Source organism: Rhinolophus sinicus, linkage group LG03 (genome assembly GCF_036562045.2).
Source record: "Rhinolophus sinicus isolate RSC01 linkage group LG03, ASM3656204v1, whole genome shotgun sequence".
NCBI lineage: Eukaryota > Metazoa > Chordata > Mammalia > Chiroptera > Rhinolophidae > Rhinolophus > Rhinolophus sinicus.
This window is the reverse complement of record NC_133753.1, coordinates 25,180,293-25,197,862: the sequence shown is the minus strand read 5'-3', so window position 1 is coordinate 25,197,862 and position 17,570 is coordinate 25,180,293. Positions and strand designations below refer to the sequence as shown.

The 17,570-nt window shown below is 36.2% G+C and overlaps 1 protein-coding gene across 4 annotated transcripts in view; it reads left to right on the top strand.

Annotated features, from left to right (window-relative positions):
• The window catches only part of RBM25 (RNA binding motif protein 25), a 53,074-nt gene that overhangs the window by 22,670 nt on the left and 12,834 nt on the right, over positions 1 to 17,570 (top strand). For all 4 annotated transcript variants that reach the window (XM_019733360.2, XM_074327252.1, XM_074327253.1 and 1 more), the window contains 7 exons: positions 1,258 to 1,418; positions 7,932 to 8,117; positions 9,519 to 9,572; positions 9,799 to 9,882; positions 13,318 to 13,604; positions 15,549 to 15,771; positions 16,033 to 16,122. In XM_019733360.2, the coding sequence (XP_019588919.1) occupies positions 1,258 to 1,418; positions 7,932 to 8,117; positions 9,519 to 9,572; positions 9,799 to 9,882; positions 13,318 to 13,604; positions 15,549 to 15,771; positions 16,033 to 16,122 (1,085 nt within the window). The remainder of the gene's footprint in view (positions 1 to 1,257; positions 1,419 to 7,931; positions 8,118 to 9,518; positions 9,573 to 9,798; positions 9,883 to 13,317; positions 13,605 to 15,548; positions 15,772 to 16,032; positions 16,123 to 17,570) is intronic.

Genomic DNA, 17,570 nt, shown 5'->3' with positions numbered 1-17,570 from the left:
CACATACAGTTTCAGGCTAATAACACCAATGTTATCATCAACAATATGATTATTGAATTTTCTTTTTTATTGACAGCTCTTTTTGTTCTTAGGATGTATCACTAAAAATGTATACTCAAATTTATTATTTTAAAGTCATTCAGAATAGTTTCTATGTGGTTATGTCATTAACTGGATTCATTTGTTTTAGATTACTCTTTAAAATTTAACACTGTTTTAATATCACTAATTTAAAGTCATGGTAATAATGAGGCTAGTTATTAAAATAAAACAGATTTAGAAAAATTAGATAACTAGGATAAAAGATCATTACTTTTGTAGTTTGTTGTCTCAGAAAAGTGCTTTATTTATGTTCAAGCAGCCTGTTCTCACTTATTTGTAGCTGTTAGGAAGTCTGGATGAAGTGAATTTATGAAATAAAACACAATCATGAAATTTGCTAATTTTGCGAACTTTTTACCAGCACTTCTTTGTTTTTCTTTTGTTTTTTTCCCCCATTCTGCCTCCCCTGCCACTTTGGTTCAAGCCGTTCTTGCTCAGTCTAGTTGTTGTGTAGGACACAGCTCCCTGGCCCTTGCTGGTATTGAGCCTTGCGCTCCCCCTGGCTGAGGCAGTCGTTCACCAGTCGTCGGTCAGCCAATCACGGCAGCTCTCGCCGGCTGTCAACTGCTAACAATGGCTGCCGGCCACTTACGCTGGCCACTGGCCACTCATGGCAGCACACGGTGGCCCACGGCAGCACACAGTAGCCCACAGCCGCTCACGCTGGCTGCCGTCCACTCACGATGGCCACTGGCCGCTCATGGCAGCATGTGGTAGCATATGGCAGCTCATGCTGACCTCTGGCTGCTCTCAGCAGCCCAGCTCCAGAGAGAGCTGTTGTTCACATTCTTAGCTATAGAGAGTGCAGCTCACTGGCCCATGTGGGAATCGAACCAGTGCATTAGGAGCGCGGCGCTCCAACTGCCTGGGCCACCGTCCCAGCCCTTACCAGCACTTCTAATAAGAATTTTTCTTCCTTTCCCCTGTTTAGAATTTTTTTCTTTTTTCCTGTTTTTGTCTTCTCCTTTTTCTTTTGGTTGAGGGTAAAAGTGAAATCATCAAAGGTAATTGAAGGACAGGGAGGAGTGACAACATGAATAATCCTTGCAAAGTATTGTAACATTTGGTCTCTAATGATTTTAATTTTCCAGAAATATGTTTCATCTTTCATAATTGTATTGTTAATATCACTAAATTCTTTACATCTGTTGCTAGCCTTCGGATTCTGTGAGTATAAGGAGCCTGAATCTACCCTCCGTGCACTCAGGTTATTGCATGACCTACAGATTGGAGAGAAGAAACTACTTGTTAAAGTTGATGCAAAGACAAAGGCACAACTGGATGAGTGGAAAGCAAAGAAGAAAGCTTCTAATGGGGTATGTTTTCTATAGTGTAAACTTCGCCAGGCCAACTGTGCTCTTTCAGTGTAAATCTTATAAATGAATCTAATATGGGGCTTCACGAGATCATTATGCTTGTGACTAACATGTAGGAGGGTATTTTTATAGTTTATAATTATTTTAAGTCTTTTATCTACCCATAGTGGGTGGATGACTGTTGATTTGCTTGTTCCAGGTTGGGATGGAGGTAGTAAGGGAGGCTGGACAAGGTTAACTTGCCAGAGAAAACATTGGTACAGACTATTCCAAACAGAGCTAATTCATTAAGGCAGCTTTGTAAGTAAGTACAAAATATATTTCAACCTACACAATTTTTATTAGTTGCCCTCTGTTTTAGAAGTACACAAGTTCTAAAGTGAATGAAAATAAGTCTTATTTTTCTCAGGTGGGTGGCTATATTAAGTGAAGCTAAGTAAAGGAAAATTTTGTGTGTTGTAGTGTAATGTATGAATTATTACTCTCTCTCTCAACAAAGCAAAAAGTAGCTAAAACCTGAGAACATACTTCTTTGTTTTCCCTTCCTGTTTCTTTTTGGCGCCTCAAGCTGTGCTGATCCATATAGATTTATTATCTTCCTGTCTATAAAAACAAAGCGGCCTTTTTGCTCTTTCAAACTTTTATTATAATTCAGAATAGAAATAGCTTTCTTGTTCCACCCCTCCCTTCTTTACAAAAACATTTTATGCTCTTTGTAAAAAACATAAAAGCAAACTATAAAGAAATTAAGTACCATTCACAATCCCATCGCCATTAGTAACCACTGTAGATATTCTTGTTGCATATTCTTCCAGACAGTTTTCTCTGTGTGAATGAATATAGTTTTAATTGGAATATGTGAATTTGTTTTTCTTTTCATAAACACAGGATTGAATTCTAAGTGTTGTTTTGTAAACAACTTTTTTCACTTCCTTGTGCCTTTCCTTGGATTTTAATATTTTAACGGATTTCTCTGCATAATATTTTAATTAGTTTCCTCTTAACTGTTACAGTACTGCCTGTATTTCTAAAACAGTATAATTATTTCAATCTCCTGCTCATACATCCTTAATGGTTTTCAATTTCTTAGAATTTAAAGCCCATATTCTTAGCGTGACATTGAAGGCTTGCTCCAATCTACCTTTCTAATGTCCCTCCATTCAATCATGTATCCGTACAAACTTCCTGTGTCCTTTGCTGACATTTCATGTCCTGTTGCCCATCCAAGCACCTTGTTAAAATTCTATGCATATAGTTAGTATAATTAAACTGTTACTTGATTCATATAGCCTTCATCAGCCCAACCTCTTGATTCCTCTCAGGCAGAATTAAATCCCCTCTTCCCAGATCAAGCAGGATTTTTTTACTGCTCTTAATGTCAGTCTGCTTTGTGGTAGGTGTTGTTTACATCTCCCCATCATTCACAGCCCCTTGTACCATCTCATTCCCATTTCCTCTCCCCATCTTTCAATTACAAGGTAGAAAGGGCAATAAGTTTACAAAACTGTGTTCCTTCATCTTGTACCTCCACAAAACCTAGAATGTCTTGTCCATGCCAAGAATGATTTATTGAATAACAGTTGCAGTTTATATTGCTGTCCTGGTAACCTTAACTGTCTTTACCTACCTTTATAAGGAAGTAATGAAATATAATTTCTCTGGAGTATAAATTGTAGCTCAGATCAGCAGTATTATCTGTCATGTCACTAAAACTTTAAAAAAATATATGCAACAAAACTTTGCAGATTTTCCTTGCTGTGATAACCAAATTCCTATTTTTTTTTTCTTTTTATTGGGGAAGGGAAACAGGACTTTATTAGGGAACAGTGTATACTTCCTGGCCTTTTTTCCAAGTCAAGTTGTTGTCCTTTCAATCTTAGTTGTGGAGGGTGCAGCTCAGCTCCAGGTCCAGTTGCCGTTTTTCTAGTTGCAGGGGGCACAGCCCACCATCCCTTGCAGGAGTCGAACTGGCAACCTTGTGGTTGAGAGGACACATTCCAACCAACTGAGCCATCCGGGAGCTCAGCAGCAGCTCAGCTCAAGGTGCCTTGTTCAATTTTAGTTGAAGGGGGCGCTGCCCACCATCCCTTGCGGGACTCGAGGAATCGAACTGGCAAACTTGTGGTTGAGAGCCCGTGCTCCAACCAACTGAGCCATCCGGGAACTCAGCCCCAGCTCAGCTCAAGGTGCCGTGTTCAATCTTAGTTGCAGGGGGCTCTGCCCACCATCCCTTGCGGGACTTGAGGTGTTGAACTGCAACCTTGTGGTTGAGAGCCCACTGGCCCATGTGGGAATTGAACCAGCAGCCTTTGGAGTTAGGAGCATGGAGCTCTAACCACTTGAGCCACCGGGCCGGCCCCAAATTCTTATTTATAAAAAATGCATGGACTCTATGTCTTGGGACTCATTGTTTCACCGTGTTTTTTTGTTTGTTTTGTTTTACTATGTTTAATCACTAACTTGTGAGGTGGTTTAATTTGTAGCATTTTCAGATGGCGTACTCTGAACATGAAGTAAATCACTTCACTATATATAAATAAGGAAATGCACAATTTTGTGACTGATTTAATTTGAAATCACCATTAGCAAGAGGAACCACAATTTAAATCTATTTCTATCTTTCTTCAAGAATGGATTTGAAGCCACCTCCAATAAAAACAGAACAATTATTTCAGATAAAATGAAATTTAAAAAAATTAACAGACATGATTCTGGGTACACTTGGCATGGTACCCAGGTGCTTGAAGTCACAAGACAAACATGGCCTGTTTTCCTGGAATGTCAGTTTTCCTTAACAGTACTGGTAAAGAAAAAGTCAAGCAACTATCAGATAATTTCTTTTCAAATAACTTAAGCAAGTATAACTACATTGTGAGTAGGTTGCAGATTTGTCATGATTTTTCAAGATAAAATATGCAAGTTTACTTGTTTTTTCTCTTTTATTGATTTGTTGGAGAAATTTATAAAATATTGACTTATGGTAGATGATACGATAATGAGACATTGAGAAACTTGTATGTTACTTTAGTCAGGCATCTTTGGGAATCCCAGGCAGAGGAGAAAACACAAATAGCTGTATAGTTCTCTTTAACTAAATAAGAAACACAAGCTTGTCTAGAAAGAGAGTGAAATATTTCTCCTGATCTAGAATTTTAAGAAGAATTATGTGTCTTGTCTAATGACTTGATAGAAAGTTTTCGTTTAGAGTTTGCAGAAATTGTAGAAGCAGGATTTTGACCTTTAGTTTTTCATTTGAGGTAGCCATGCTGATCTAGTCTAGTCCGTGTCTTGTTTTCTGGATGTTCAGCAATAGAGGTAGAGCTATCTGCTTGATTGTCTCAGGGGTAGTCGTTGTAAACCACACCTTTAGGAATGAATTTTGACAAGTATTGGAAATATAGTCTCTGGAAAGAGCCACTTACATTGCATGTTAATTGATGGCAGATTCTATACAGTTAGGAACATCTTGACATCTTTGTCTGGAAATTCTGGCTGAATCTACATTTCCTCAAAAGAAAGGGTTCCGCATTCGCTTAAATTCCCAAAGAAGTTATTGTTTTAGATTCTAGAAGTAAGTGCCAAAAAAATGAACCTAGAAGGGCTGTTTTCCAACTTTATAGTCAGTAGCTTTACTGTTGAAGCTTTTTAATTCCTCTGAAAAGAGCCAAATAGGTGGGCCACATAAGCATCTCAGATATTGCGTTGATTTCTGTGATCAGCTAAACCCTTCACCTTTTGCTGCTCAGTATAATTGAATGTGCTTTCTGTTTCTGAAGTGGAAGAAGAAACTGGAAATCAGGAAATTGTTTATGGTTGAAGACCCAGAGTTAGAGCAAGTTGAAACCAAAAATAACTACCTTTCATGTTTATTTTTGTTTTTCTTATATTAACAATCAGTTAAAAGATGGGCTAATTTTTTCTTCTAAAAATGTACAGTTTTTAGATCAAGGGGCAATAGTTATTGGCAAGGTAGTGTGAATTAATTCATTCCAAATGCTTTATTTCTAATTTAGATAAGCCTGGCTCTATTAATATTTAAATTTTGACTTAGGCTGGTGGTGGTAGGGAATTAGGGATGAGTATTTTTAGATGAGTAGGCCTTTGGTTTTATAACCTCACTTCTATCCTTACTCTTAGAAGAGCATGGAGATGTAGAGGGTTTATAGAAAGGAATTTAGAATATAAGGGAAAAGCTAAAGACAAACTGGATGCTCTCAAAGTATATTTTCATAATCAAGAATTTGGGGTTTGGGTTATAATAGACGTGTGTGTCAGGACCTACGGTTTCAGTGACAAGTTTACCTGGAGGGTTAATTTAATTTAAAACCTGTGGAGGAGCAAACTATCACTGAAGGAATTTTGATGAAAGCTGCATAAAGACCTTATTGCTATATATTACTGATTTAAAGTAAGAAAGGAACATGTTGCCACAATTATAGTTTACAATATTTTGGTAAATAATTTTAACAATTTTATTATAGTCCTGGGTAAACCATTTTGTCTTTATCCAAGATGCCAAATAGAAAGTTGGCTATAAGAAGACTGGATGAAGAGGCAGGTTCGAGAAAGTAAGAAACTCTTAGAGTGGTTAGTTTTATAATACCGCAATGATTTATATTGACGTTATCTGTGTCATAACCGTCTCTTAGCCTTTATTGTTAAATGCTAAGGGCAAGGTTATTTCTTTTTCAATTTTGACTTATTTTGCCATGTAGCATTGTATCTTGCACATAGTAGTAGGCTCTTAATTTGTTGAGCAAATTCATTTAAGAAATGAATGCTTGTTGAATAAGTGTTCGTTGGAGAATGCTGGTAGTTGAGTTAAGAAATCACTGCTAGGAGTTACAAGGCATGAAACTCACCTTGAATAGAATTGTGACCAGGAGTCAGCATTTGTGCAAAAGAGCATCGGTTCATGTTTGTGTATCTGAAAATGTGTATAGTATGTATATGTTTACCAAGTAAACTGATAAGTAGTTTGGGATGTGCGTGTGTGTATATAGTTTTAAATTACAAGCTTTTGTACACATACACCTTTATATTTACCTTGTTGCGTTTTTGTCATACTTTTTCACCTTTCTAAGTTTTAAGAAGAGGAGTTGAGAGTAACTGGAAACTACCCAAAGTTTTGAGGTCATTGTCTAAATTTTGTGGTTTGAACTGAGTTATTCCTTAACAGGGGACTTGAAATAAAACTTAGAAACAAAAATAGTAGCACATTAGAAGCCAATGATTTTTTTCACATCAACACAAGTAACAATCTAGGCTTCTTTTAAAAAATAATGAAGTCTTGCAAATACTCAGTTGCTTGTTTGTGAGAAGCATTACACCATGAATTTTTGTGTTTCTGGTTTTTATAATGTTACATATGCAAGTCATGGGGAGAAAGCCTTGTGCAGTAGTTTGAGTTGATTCCGTCTTAGTGTGTAAGTATGTGACTTTTTAAAGTGGTATTCCCACATTGTAGGAATTGTAGAAAGCGGAGTGGGAAAAAGAAGCCATCATTTCAGCCCCTGACCTGTCTAGCTGATGTTTGCTTTGTGTTGTATAGATCTGTCTAGTGTTTTTTTTGTTTGTTTAACCTACACATGCCTTTTTTTTTTTTTTTAATTGGGGAAGGGGAACAGGACTTTATTGGGGAACAGTGTGTACTTCCAGGACTTTTTTCTAAGTCAAGTTGTTGTCCCTTCAATCTTAGTTGTGGAGGGTGCCATTCAGTTTCAAGTTGTTGTCCTTTCAGTCTTAGTTGTGGAGGGCGCAGCTCAGCTCCAGGTCCAGTTGCGTTGCTAGTTGCAGGGGGCGTAGCCCACCATCCCTTGAGGGAGTCTAACCGGCAATCTTGTGGTTATGAGGACCCGCTCCAACCAACTGAGCCATGCATGAGCTCAGCCCCAGCTCAGCTCAAGGTGCCCTGTTCAATCTTAGTTGCAGGGGGCGCTGCCCACCATCCCTTGCGGGACTCGAGGAATTGAACTGACAACCTTGTGGTTGAGAGCCCACTGGCCCATGTGGGAATCGAACCAGCAGCCTTCGGAGTTAGGAGCATGGAGCTCTAACTGCCTGAGCCACCGGGCCGGCCCCTACACATGCTTTTTTTTTAACTAGTGGTTAGCATAGTGTACATAAAATTGTATTTTGCTTTTTTCACATAATTATATTTTCAACTTTGGAAGGAATTAGTAAATTGTGAAAACTTGGCAGATGTTTTGTGCAGTATGCTAGTCCTGTGATTTAATCTTTCTGGTTAGGGGTCAGAATATTAGCTATCAAGGGAAGAAAAGAAAAAGATGAAGTACTGATATATAAGGAAAAAACAATAAAAACAAATTAGTTTTACAAAGTTAAGAGCAAAACCAAATCTGCATTTAATAGGACTACTGAGATGTTTTGGGGAGAGCATGTTTGTTTTGTGTACTGACTCTTGTTTTAGAATGTTTTTCATTTTCTTGTTTGATTTACCCGACCTCCCACTACTGTATTTGCCTTATTTTACTTATTTTTTTTTTTTTTAAGAATGCTAGGCCAGAAACTGTCACTAATGATGATGAAGAAGCTTTAGATGAAGAAACAAAGAGAAGGGATCAGATGATCAAAGGGGCCATTGAAGTTTTAATACGTGAATACTCCAGTGAGCTCAATGCCCCTTCACAAGAATCTGACTCTCATCCCAGGAAGAAGAAGAAGGAAAAGAAGGAAGACGTATGTGTTACTGATTTCTGACAACAAAGTCATTTTCTACACTTTACTTTTTATGGTGTCACATTCTCGTGCTTTCATTACATTTCAACTTTTGGGGTGAAAACAATGACTAGCATTTATAACAATATACAAATTAATTAACTAAGCTTAATTTGACCATGTTTTACTAATTAACTTCCTAATCTTTTTACCAAAACATTCCTGTTTTCTATGTTTGAAATACACTGGCATGGAAGCTTGTGCTTATCTGTGGATTCTAATTAAGTAAGAAAAAAAAAACTTGAGTGATGAAGTATAGGAAATGATATTAAGTGGTAAAGTAAGATTTCTTTTTGTTTTTGTTTGGTTATGAAGGGGCTGGCCTTGTTTGCCTGACTACCTAATTATCGCTGTTCCATCTCTGCTGCAAATGTTCACTCACGATTTTTACCCATTCTTTAATTTTTGGCCATCTCCTTATAAACCACATTTTTATTCCCCTCTATAGCCAGTAATACTGTTCAAATTCTAATGGGAGGACTATGAAAAAGCAGCACAAGATGAAACACTCCTCCGCAGTATATTACATTATCACCAATCTTTGTTAGACCAAACTAATTGAACAGTAGGGAGTCCAGGTTGAAAGAAATGTTTCATTTTCTTATACTCATTTCTTTTGGATAAATTGAGAAAAATTATGGGGAGTGTTCTTTAAAAATATTGGAAGTGTGTCATATACATGGATTGTTTATACCATGAAAAAGTACTATGAAACATTGTGATTTACTGTCAAGGGGTAGGTCCGGTTCATATTATTTTGGATTTCATTGCTTTCTTGGGCCATCTTCAGTTTTCTTTGTGGCCAAATGCATTTTCAGTACTTGGTTCATTCTTTCTCACATGGTTGTAAAAGTCTGTCTGGTGAAATGCTGATAGTTGGGACTGGTAATTGGTAGAGATAGTAGGGTGTCGGGTAATTGAGGCCTGTAGAGTGTTGTCTCTCCTCCCATTAATGGTAAAGGAGAAAATAACCAGATATGATATGGGTTAGGAGGGAGAGGATCAAAGAAATCCTGCTGTATGGCAGGAATTTTGGGTACATTTTCTTGGTGTGATTGTTTCCTGTATGTTGGAGAGGGGATCAAGGAAAAAGTCCCACTAGTATGAGACCCTCCTTGTTCCATTTCTTGGGAGAGTTGGAGGGAGCGGAGGTGGTGGGTGATTGGAGGGGTTATAGAGAGTGAAGTCTTTTTATCATCAAGTAATTTGAAATCAAAGTGTCACAGAAATCTTGCATTGCCTTCTACTGCAGTCATCTCACTTTAATATGAATGAAAGAGTATTGTTTTGCAGAGTAATGTGAACTGTTTTGTGTGTGTGTGTGTGGTTTTTTTTTTAAAGTCTTTGTGGATTTTTTCACAGATTTTCCGCAGATTTCCAGTGGCACCACTGATCCCTTATCCACTCATCACTAAGGTTTGTTTACATTGTAGGCTTTGACAATAACTGTTTACTGCTAATTGCCAGATTTGTGATTCTTGTCTATCTGATTTTTTACTATTTAAATTGCTAGATTTGTTACTATGTAAGTTCTTTTTATTTATTTACTCCTCTCTTTTGTAAGACCTGTACAGAATATCCAACCTGTAGTTTTTATTAGATTGATCTTTATGCATTCCCTCTTGTTCCCCTTGTCTTTTAGGAGGATATAAATGCTATAGAAATGGAAGAAGACAAAAGAGACCTGATATCCCGAGAGATCAGCAAATTCAGAGACACACACAAGGTAGTATTCTTGTTTTTTCACTTGATACCAATCTAGACTTTTTACAGAATCCAAAGCAAACAGACAAGAAAAATCAACTTTAATTTGAATATAATTTTAAATGCTTTTTATAGGTTTAATTGATATTTAGATAGACACAAACAGAAGACCAATACCATAGAAGACCAATACCATATTAAAGTGGTCCTTGACATATTATACTTAGTTTTTTCAGTTACTACTGCAGTCATCTCACTTTAATATGAATGAAAGCTAATTTTATTTTTCGATACCGACATAAACATCAAGGTCAGATTTAAACTAGATTCAAGGGGGCAGGATAACTAACATACACTGTAGTGTATTTCTGGGGACAGTTATTTAACTTAATCTTAGGAAAACCTTTTCTTTAGAGCTGAGGTTAAAATTTAAGATTTATATTTGTATAGATTTAAATTGAGAGGGGGAGATTTTTAAAAACTTAGGTCAGTGGTTACCAGACTTACCAAATTTTAGATGCATGGAAGAACTGTAAATGCCCATAAAGCTAATCTATTCATTGACCCCCACCATTATGATAGAGATCATATGGTGACTAATGCAAGATGAAACACTCAGCTTGGAAAGTAACAAGGAATAGGATGTAAGTATGAGCTTCTGTTTTTTATTATATTTATGGATGCCCCCTCAGAAAAATATGCAAAGGGGTAACTGGCTTGGAAATGGGTATTTGTGCATAGTAAATCCCACTCACGAGTTTTGCCTATTAAAAGCTTCTCTCAGTGACAGTGCACCTGTGAATGTTCATTAATGTTGAAGGTGATGCTTATGGATGGTGAAGTGCAAACACTGCATGACACGTATTTTGATGTTAGAGATAATAAGATGTTACTGGTTCTTACTCATAAGAATGAGTGACCTTCAATTCAGTGAAATGCTAAGTGTTCATTTTTTCTTTTATTTAATCTTATTTTTTCTTACTGCTTTCAAAATTCCACGTTGACAATCAATGCCATTGATGCTGCTGTACACTAAATGATCCAGGCCCAGCCCTAGCTCACATACACAGTGCTTTTCCAGGAATTACATATGTCTAAAAGCACAAGTGCAGTTCTCTCAAATTAATTTTGAGAGTTAAAAGGGCAGTCCGTGGGAAGTCATTTTAGAAGAATACTTTTGGTTAGGTTCAATACTCAAATTCAGGATCTGAGTAAGCTTGAAAATGGTGTACAGTTGTGTGTGTGGTTTACCCCCATTTTGTTATCTGTTAAACCCTGTCATGTCATTCGTAAAGTATGAGGGAATCGTGTTTTTTAAAAATTAATTCAAGATATTTCCTTCAGAGTTTGAGAAGCTGTCAGGCATTTGACTGCCTTAGACTTATTTCACTGCAAGGAGAATGTTTTGAATTTCCAAAACGTGCTTTAAAAGTAAATCAAAAGAAAAAGAAAAACTGTTATTGGGTGGTATGGTTAAAAGAGATGTTTAAACTTGAGTAAGAAAAAAAGAGCTCAGTGAACCTTTGCATGTTTTGGTATGAGTTTATTAAATAACCCCAGACTGTCAGGGTGTCAGCGTGGCAGGGGGCGTCCATTTACAGCACGGACGAGTCTGAAGAGAGAATAAGGTAAGATTTATGCTTTTTTTCCCTGTCCTTTCCTCTTCATTATTTCATTACTTTCTTACATCTTTTTAGACCCACTTCATTTCCTCTTTCTCTAGTCTTTGTCTTAAAATACATATATGTGTGTATCTATTTATTCCATATATAATCTTTTAGAAATGCATTTAGTATGGGCCAGATTCACTCATTTTTTTCATTTACTTAGAGTAAAACTTTTGAAATGAGTTCTGAAACAAATTATTTACATAAGTGAAACTATATACCTAAGAAATAAGTAGTGCAGTGAATAAGGAAGAGTAAAAAAATTGAATTCTACAAAAGAAATTATTATTGGAACAGCTAAAATAATCTGTAAGTATCTATTATCTCAGAAATAAACAAATTTCTTTATAAGTGTATGATACTGAGGTAAGTTTTATTTAGTCTAGCCTCATTTTACAATTAAAATTTTTATATTCCGTTAGAACTGTTTCAGAAATTAGAATTTGCCCCTATAAATAGCTTTCAGTTTCTGTCCTCTTTCTATCATTTCTTTTCCCTTTGTGATTTCAGTGTATTCAGTATTGGCTTTGCCTACATTTTACTTTGATATAAACTGGCATAGCAGCTGAATATATTGGTTTCTCATGCATTAGCTTTTCTTCATAATCCTCTATCAGTTCTCTGATCCATGAGCAAGAGAAAAAGAGTATAACAGGTAAGATTGCTTTTTAAAGTTGTTTTAAATGCTGTACATGACTGAGAAAAGAAAAAAAATGCACATTTTATTGTTAAAGTTTAAATTTCATTTCAGTGACTCTAAACATGGAACCAAAGAGATAAATGTGTTTTGTTTTTGTTTTGTTTTTCCTGTTTGGAGTTTTTTCTTTCTTTCTGAGTTTGTGTAGAAACCGCGTGGTACACTGGTAATCTTGTCAGGGTGCAAACTTGGTCTGACTATGTTATTTGGTTTATTTGTGAACCATGTACTTGCTCTTCCTCCCAGAAACATAGCTTGTAGGCAAGGTTAATCCAGTGTTGGCGATCCATGTCCTAGCACAGCATCTGTAAGTTAATATGTAATCGTTCCTTCCAAGGATGGATTTATCATTGTTGATATATTTTACTGTCTTATAGGCGTAATGAGTATAACTAAATGTGTTGCTTTTACAATTAATTTAAATGAGAATATTATAATTATGTACATTTTTGCTTGACATGAGTGATTTTCAGATTTTCTTTATTTGGTGGGCTGTCCGTCTTGTAATGGTGGGAGTAAATGTTTCCATAGATAAGATAGCTCGTGGCTGAATTCACCTTGTCTTTTGGAGGGTGGGCAACCCAGAGGGCAGATTATTTAGTTTCATTACAGTGACCTGACTTTCCTTCCCCACCTCCCCTTTAAAACCTACAGCTAGTAACCTTTCAGCAATGGGAAGTCTGGGATTATAATTAGTATCAGTAGTCCCACTGATTTACAGAAATTCATAATGGGAAGAATTATGTTTTAGCCAAATGATTGTATTTCCAGAAATTACGAACCAATACATTCCTCATGGTCATTTTAGTTATTACATAATCATTGAGTGGCCAGCCACACTTGACACAATCTCTTAGCATCCAAGATTGGAGATTTCCTGGTCTGTGTAGAGCATATGATTTTGCACGGAATCTATCTCGTCTTGTGATTGCTTCAGTTTAATTTGTCAAGTAAAACCACAAGTATTTAATAGTAAAGTACCAGTGGTTTTGGTTGTTGTTGTTGTTGTTCCCAACATTGGGTATTGCGCCGGGAAAAATCTGAATACTGGAGCTACAGAATTAACTCTAAAAGTGCTTTTATTGGTTTCTAGAAACTGGAAGAAGAGAAAGGCAAAAAAGAAAAAGAAAGACAGGAAATTGAGAAAGAACGGAGAGAAAGAGAGAGGGAGCGTGAAAGGGAACGAGAAAGGCGAGAACGGGAACGAGAAAGGGAAAGAGAACGTGAACGAGAAAAGGAGAAGGAACGGGAGCGGGAACGAGAACGGGATAGGGATCGTGACCGGACAAAGGAGAGAGATCGAGATCGTGATCGAGAGAGAGATCGTGACCGTGATCGGGAAAGGAGCTCAGATCGAAATAAAGATCGGAGTCGATCAAGGTAAGGCTTTATAGAAATTATGGTTTTGCTGATAGCTTTAATAGAACTGCAGGTTAGCACTCTCTAGGACCACTAACAATTATGTGATGAGAGAAATTCCTTAGCTACAGCATGCCCAGCTTGCTGTCTCACAGGTAAAACATTGGTTAAAATAACAATTTTCAACCTTAGGATTAGTTTCTGTCTGAAGCTAGTTTTTACAGAGACCCAGAACACACCAACCGTCCACCCAATGTTTTGGGCAGACAGGATTCTTTTTTGTCATCCTGGGCTGGTGGGCATTATTTTCTAGTCACTGTTTCATCGAGGTATACTTGGAAATCAGCTCTAGCACCTCTGCTTTTAGCCCCTGGTATCTTTATTTGGTCCTATAGCCCACTGGACGTCCATGACTCACCTCCAGTCTCTATTTACTCTCTATAGCTTCTAGTAATTTCACCTTGTTTTTGTTTTATTTAAATTTTTTCTTAATTACATTGATTATAGTTGAATCATTTCAAATTCTTGAGGAAGGAGGTAGGGCAAAAAGGAACAAAGGAAGGAAGTGGAGAAGGGAGAAAGTAGAAGGGAAGAGAGAAAAACTCACTTTTTTTTTTTAATCTGTATATATATATATTTTTAATCTGTATATTCTTTTTTTTTTTTTTTTTTTAACAGGACTTTATTGGGGAACAGTGTGTACTTCCAGGCCTTTTTTTTCCCAAGTCAAGTTGTCCTTTCAATCTTAGTTGTGGAAGGTGCTATTCAGCTTCAAGTTGTTGTCCTTTCAGTCTTAGTTGTGGAGGGCGCAGCTCAGCTCCAGGTCCAGTTGTCATTTTCTAGTGGCAGGGGGCGCAGCCCACCATCCCTTGTGGGAGTTGAACTGGCAACCTTATGGTTGAGAGGACGCGCTCCAACCAAGTGAGCCATCCGGGAGCTCAGCGGCAGCTCAGCTCAAGGTGCCAATCTTAGTTGCAGGGGCGCTGCCTACCATCCCTTGAGGGACTCGAGGAATTGAACTGGCAACCTTGAACTCACTTTTTTTTTCAAGCTAGTTTTCAAATACACATTCTGTTGCAAATCTTCGACCTCATTATAGCTGAAGTGAGGTCCACTTTAGATCAGTTCACCAGTTTCTGGAACTGGAAGTTCAGTGCTCTTAACCTTTAGTAAGCATTAAAATCCTTTCCTTCTTCACCCCTGGAATAACCATTATTGAGAATTTGACCAAAATGAGAATTTGACATGTGTAAAATCAGTGTGTTCATGCTTTTCTATAGATATGAATCCGTAAACTGTATATTGTTCCGTATATTGGTTCATGTATGGATATATATTTATGTATATATTTGTATATATTTATAATTATGTTATATATATTATATATAATATAATGTAACTATTATGTATAGTATATGTAATATATGTAAATACATATTATAATTCTATATTATATATAATACTATATATATAAATATTTATATTTTAGTAGATCCATGACATCATGCTATATATGTTCTGCAGTTTGGTTTTATCACTCCAAATTAATTATTGGAGAACTTTTTCTTGCTGATAGATATATTAATAGTTCTAATTTCTCCGTGGAACATGCCAAAGTGCTTTTTCTCCACACCTTCGCCAACACCTTTATTCCTTGATCACTAGTGATGTAGACCATCTTTTAACGTGTTCATTAGCACTTTGTATTTCCTACATTCGGGGTTTTTTTGTTTGTTTTCTGAGATACCAGTAAGAATTAACATTGAATTTAGAATGCAGTTCAGAATTTGAAGATAGAATTGTATTCTGTGTTTCCCTGACGAATATAGAAGAGTTTACAATTCTACAAGAAATCAAATATTAAATTCTTATTTGTGAGTTTGTGTATTTCATAAAACATGTTCTTTTTGGTTTTTAAAGCAAAGAGACAGATTTTTATTTTTTATCTTTCTTTTTGTTTCATAGAGAAAAGAGCAGAGATCGTGAAAGGGAACGAGAGCGGGAAAGAGAGCGAGAGAGAGAACGGGAACGAGAAAGAGAACGTGAGAGAGAGAGAGAGCGAGAAAGGGAACGGGAGCGTGAAAGAGAGAAAGACAAGAAGAGAGACCGAGAAGAGGATGAAGAAGATGCATACGAACGAAGAAAACTTGAAAGAAAACTCCGAGAAAAAGAAGCTGCTTATCAAGAGGTAAATGGTGAAAATGCTTTTGTTCTTAAAACTTGGTATTTAGCAGCTTAGTGAAAATTTTAGAACCCTTTGTATACGTTTTTTTTTTTTTAATTTATTGGGGTGACAATTGTTAGTAAAATTACATAGACTTACAGGTGTACAATTCTGTATTACATCATCTGTAAATTCCATTGTGTGTTCACCACCCAGAGTCAGTTCTCCTTCCATCACCATATATTTGTGTATACATTTTTAAAGCTTTGACAATTTCTTTTTTAGCGCCTTAAAAATTGGGAAATCAGAGAACGGAAGAAAACCCGGGAGTATGAGAAAGAGGCTGAAAGAGAAGAAGAAAGAAGAAGAGAAATGGTAAGATTCTAGGTTAAGAATAAGTGATTTCCAAATAAAAATCAGATCAAATCTTTACTGTTAACTAGAAGTAACTTTATAATTAAAATGTGCAAGCTCCCATTAAATTTTAAATATTTCACGTAACCTTGAGACACTTGCAATACACAAAAATCTTTTTTCTTCTGTTTTTCACATTTTTGCTGTCTCAAAGAAAATTACCTTTTTGCATACTATCAAAGTAAGTCTGTCATAGGATAATGTAGAAAATTAGAATTCATAGAACATTCTTTGATTAAGAATCTGCAACATTTTTGAATTTGAAGAGGCTTTGATATTGTTCTTATTCTGTATTGGTGTAGTATAGGTATTTGGATGGAGGAAATAGTGTCGTAGAAGATCTCTGTTTTTATAAATCAAAGTTATTTATATAATATTTATGGATTACAGTCTGTATTTCAGTTACAACTTATTCTTTTGACTACATGATAATCATAAAAATACATCTCTTTTACATTTACATTGTTTGATAAATTATAACAGTGAAGCAATTGGTATAGGTTGTTACTAAGTAAAATGACAAAAAATATATTTTATTATAGCACTTGCTTCAGTAGTATGTTCCATGTGTTCTGTCTTTGCCAGAATTTCATGAAAGTTTCTTTATCTCCAGTTTGGAGATTATTCTTCCAAAAACTTCAATGAAGTTAGGAATCTTCTTCAAATAGCTTTTGAACATGAGACATAGAGAGAATTTTTGTAAGTAACCAAAAGGGTGCATGCACCAACCAGATAGATAGTACGGGTTTTCTGGATAGTACATCCTTTAACGTTATAGAATTTAAAATAATTTTTATTCCCCTGGGTTATAGATCTTATTCTAGAATTCTTTTTCATCCTTAGGTTAGAAAACAGGAGAGAATAATATAGAAAGAGACATAATTATTGGAAGAAATGTTTGCTATCAACAACATTGTGGAATAGATTTGAAGTGGTTTTGCTTTCTACAAGCAAATCTGAAATCTGTATTTCTAGAGAAAAATTTGCTGTTAGTTTTTGTTTGGGAACTTCAAAAAAATCCAGTTACAAAAGCAGTTACAGTGGTACCTTGGTTTTCGAACGTCTCCGTTGACAAACGTTTCGGTTTACGAATGCCATAAATTTTATGGATCTATGGTATCATAAGATAGTAAAATTCATGCTAAATTTGCAGTTGTAGGGGTTGATTTTAAAGGTCCGGAACTGATTCATCCATTTTGCATTACTTTCTATGGGGAAATTGTGCTTGGTTTTCGAACGTTTCGGAACTCGAATGGTCTTGTGGAACGAATTATGTTTGAAAACTGAGGTACCACTGTACTTGCTCATTATATAAATGTCCAAGTAACAGAAGTATCTGATGTGAAAAATAGAAGTTTCTACTCTTCAAGAGTGGTAACTTATGTATGTTTTAGTGTTTACCTATGGGC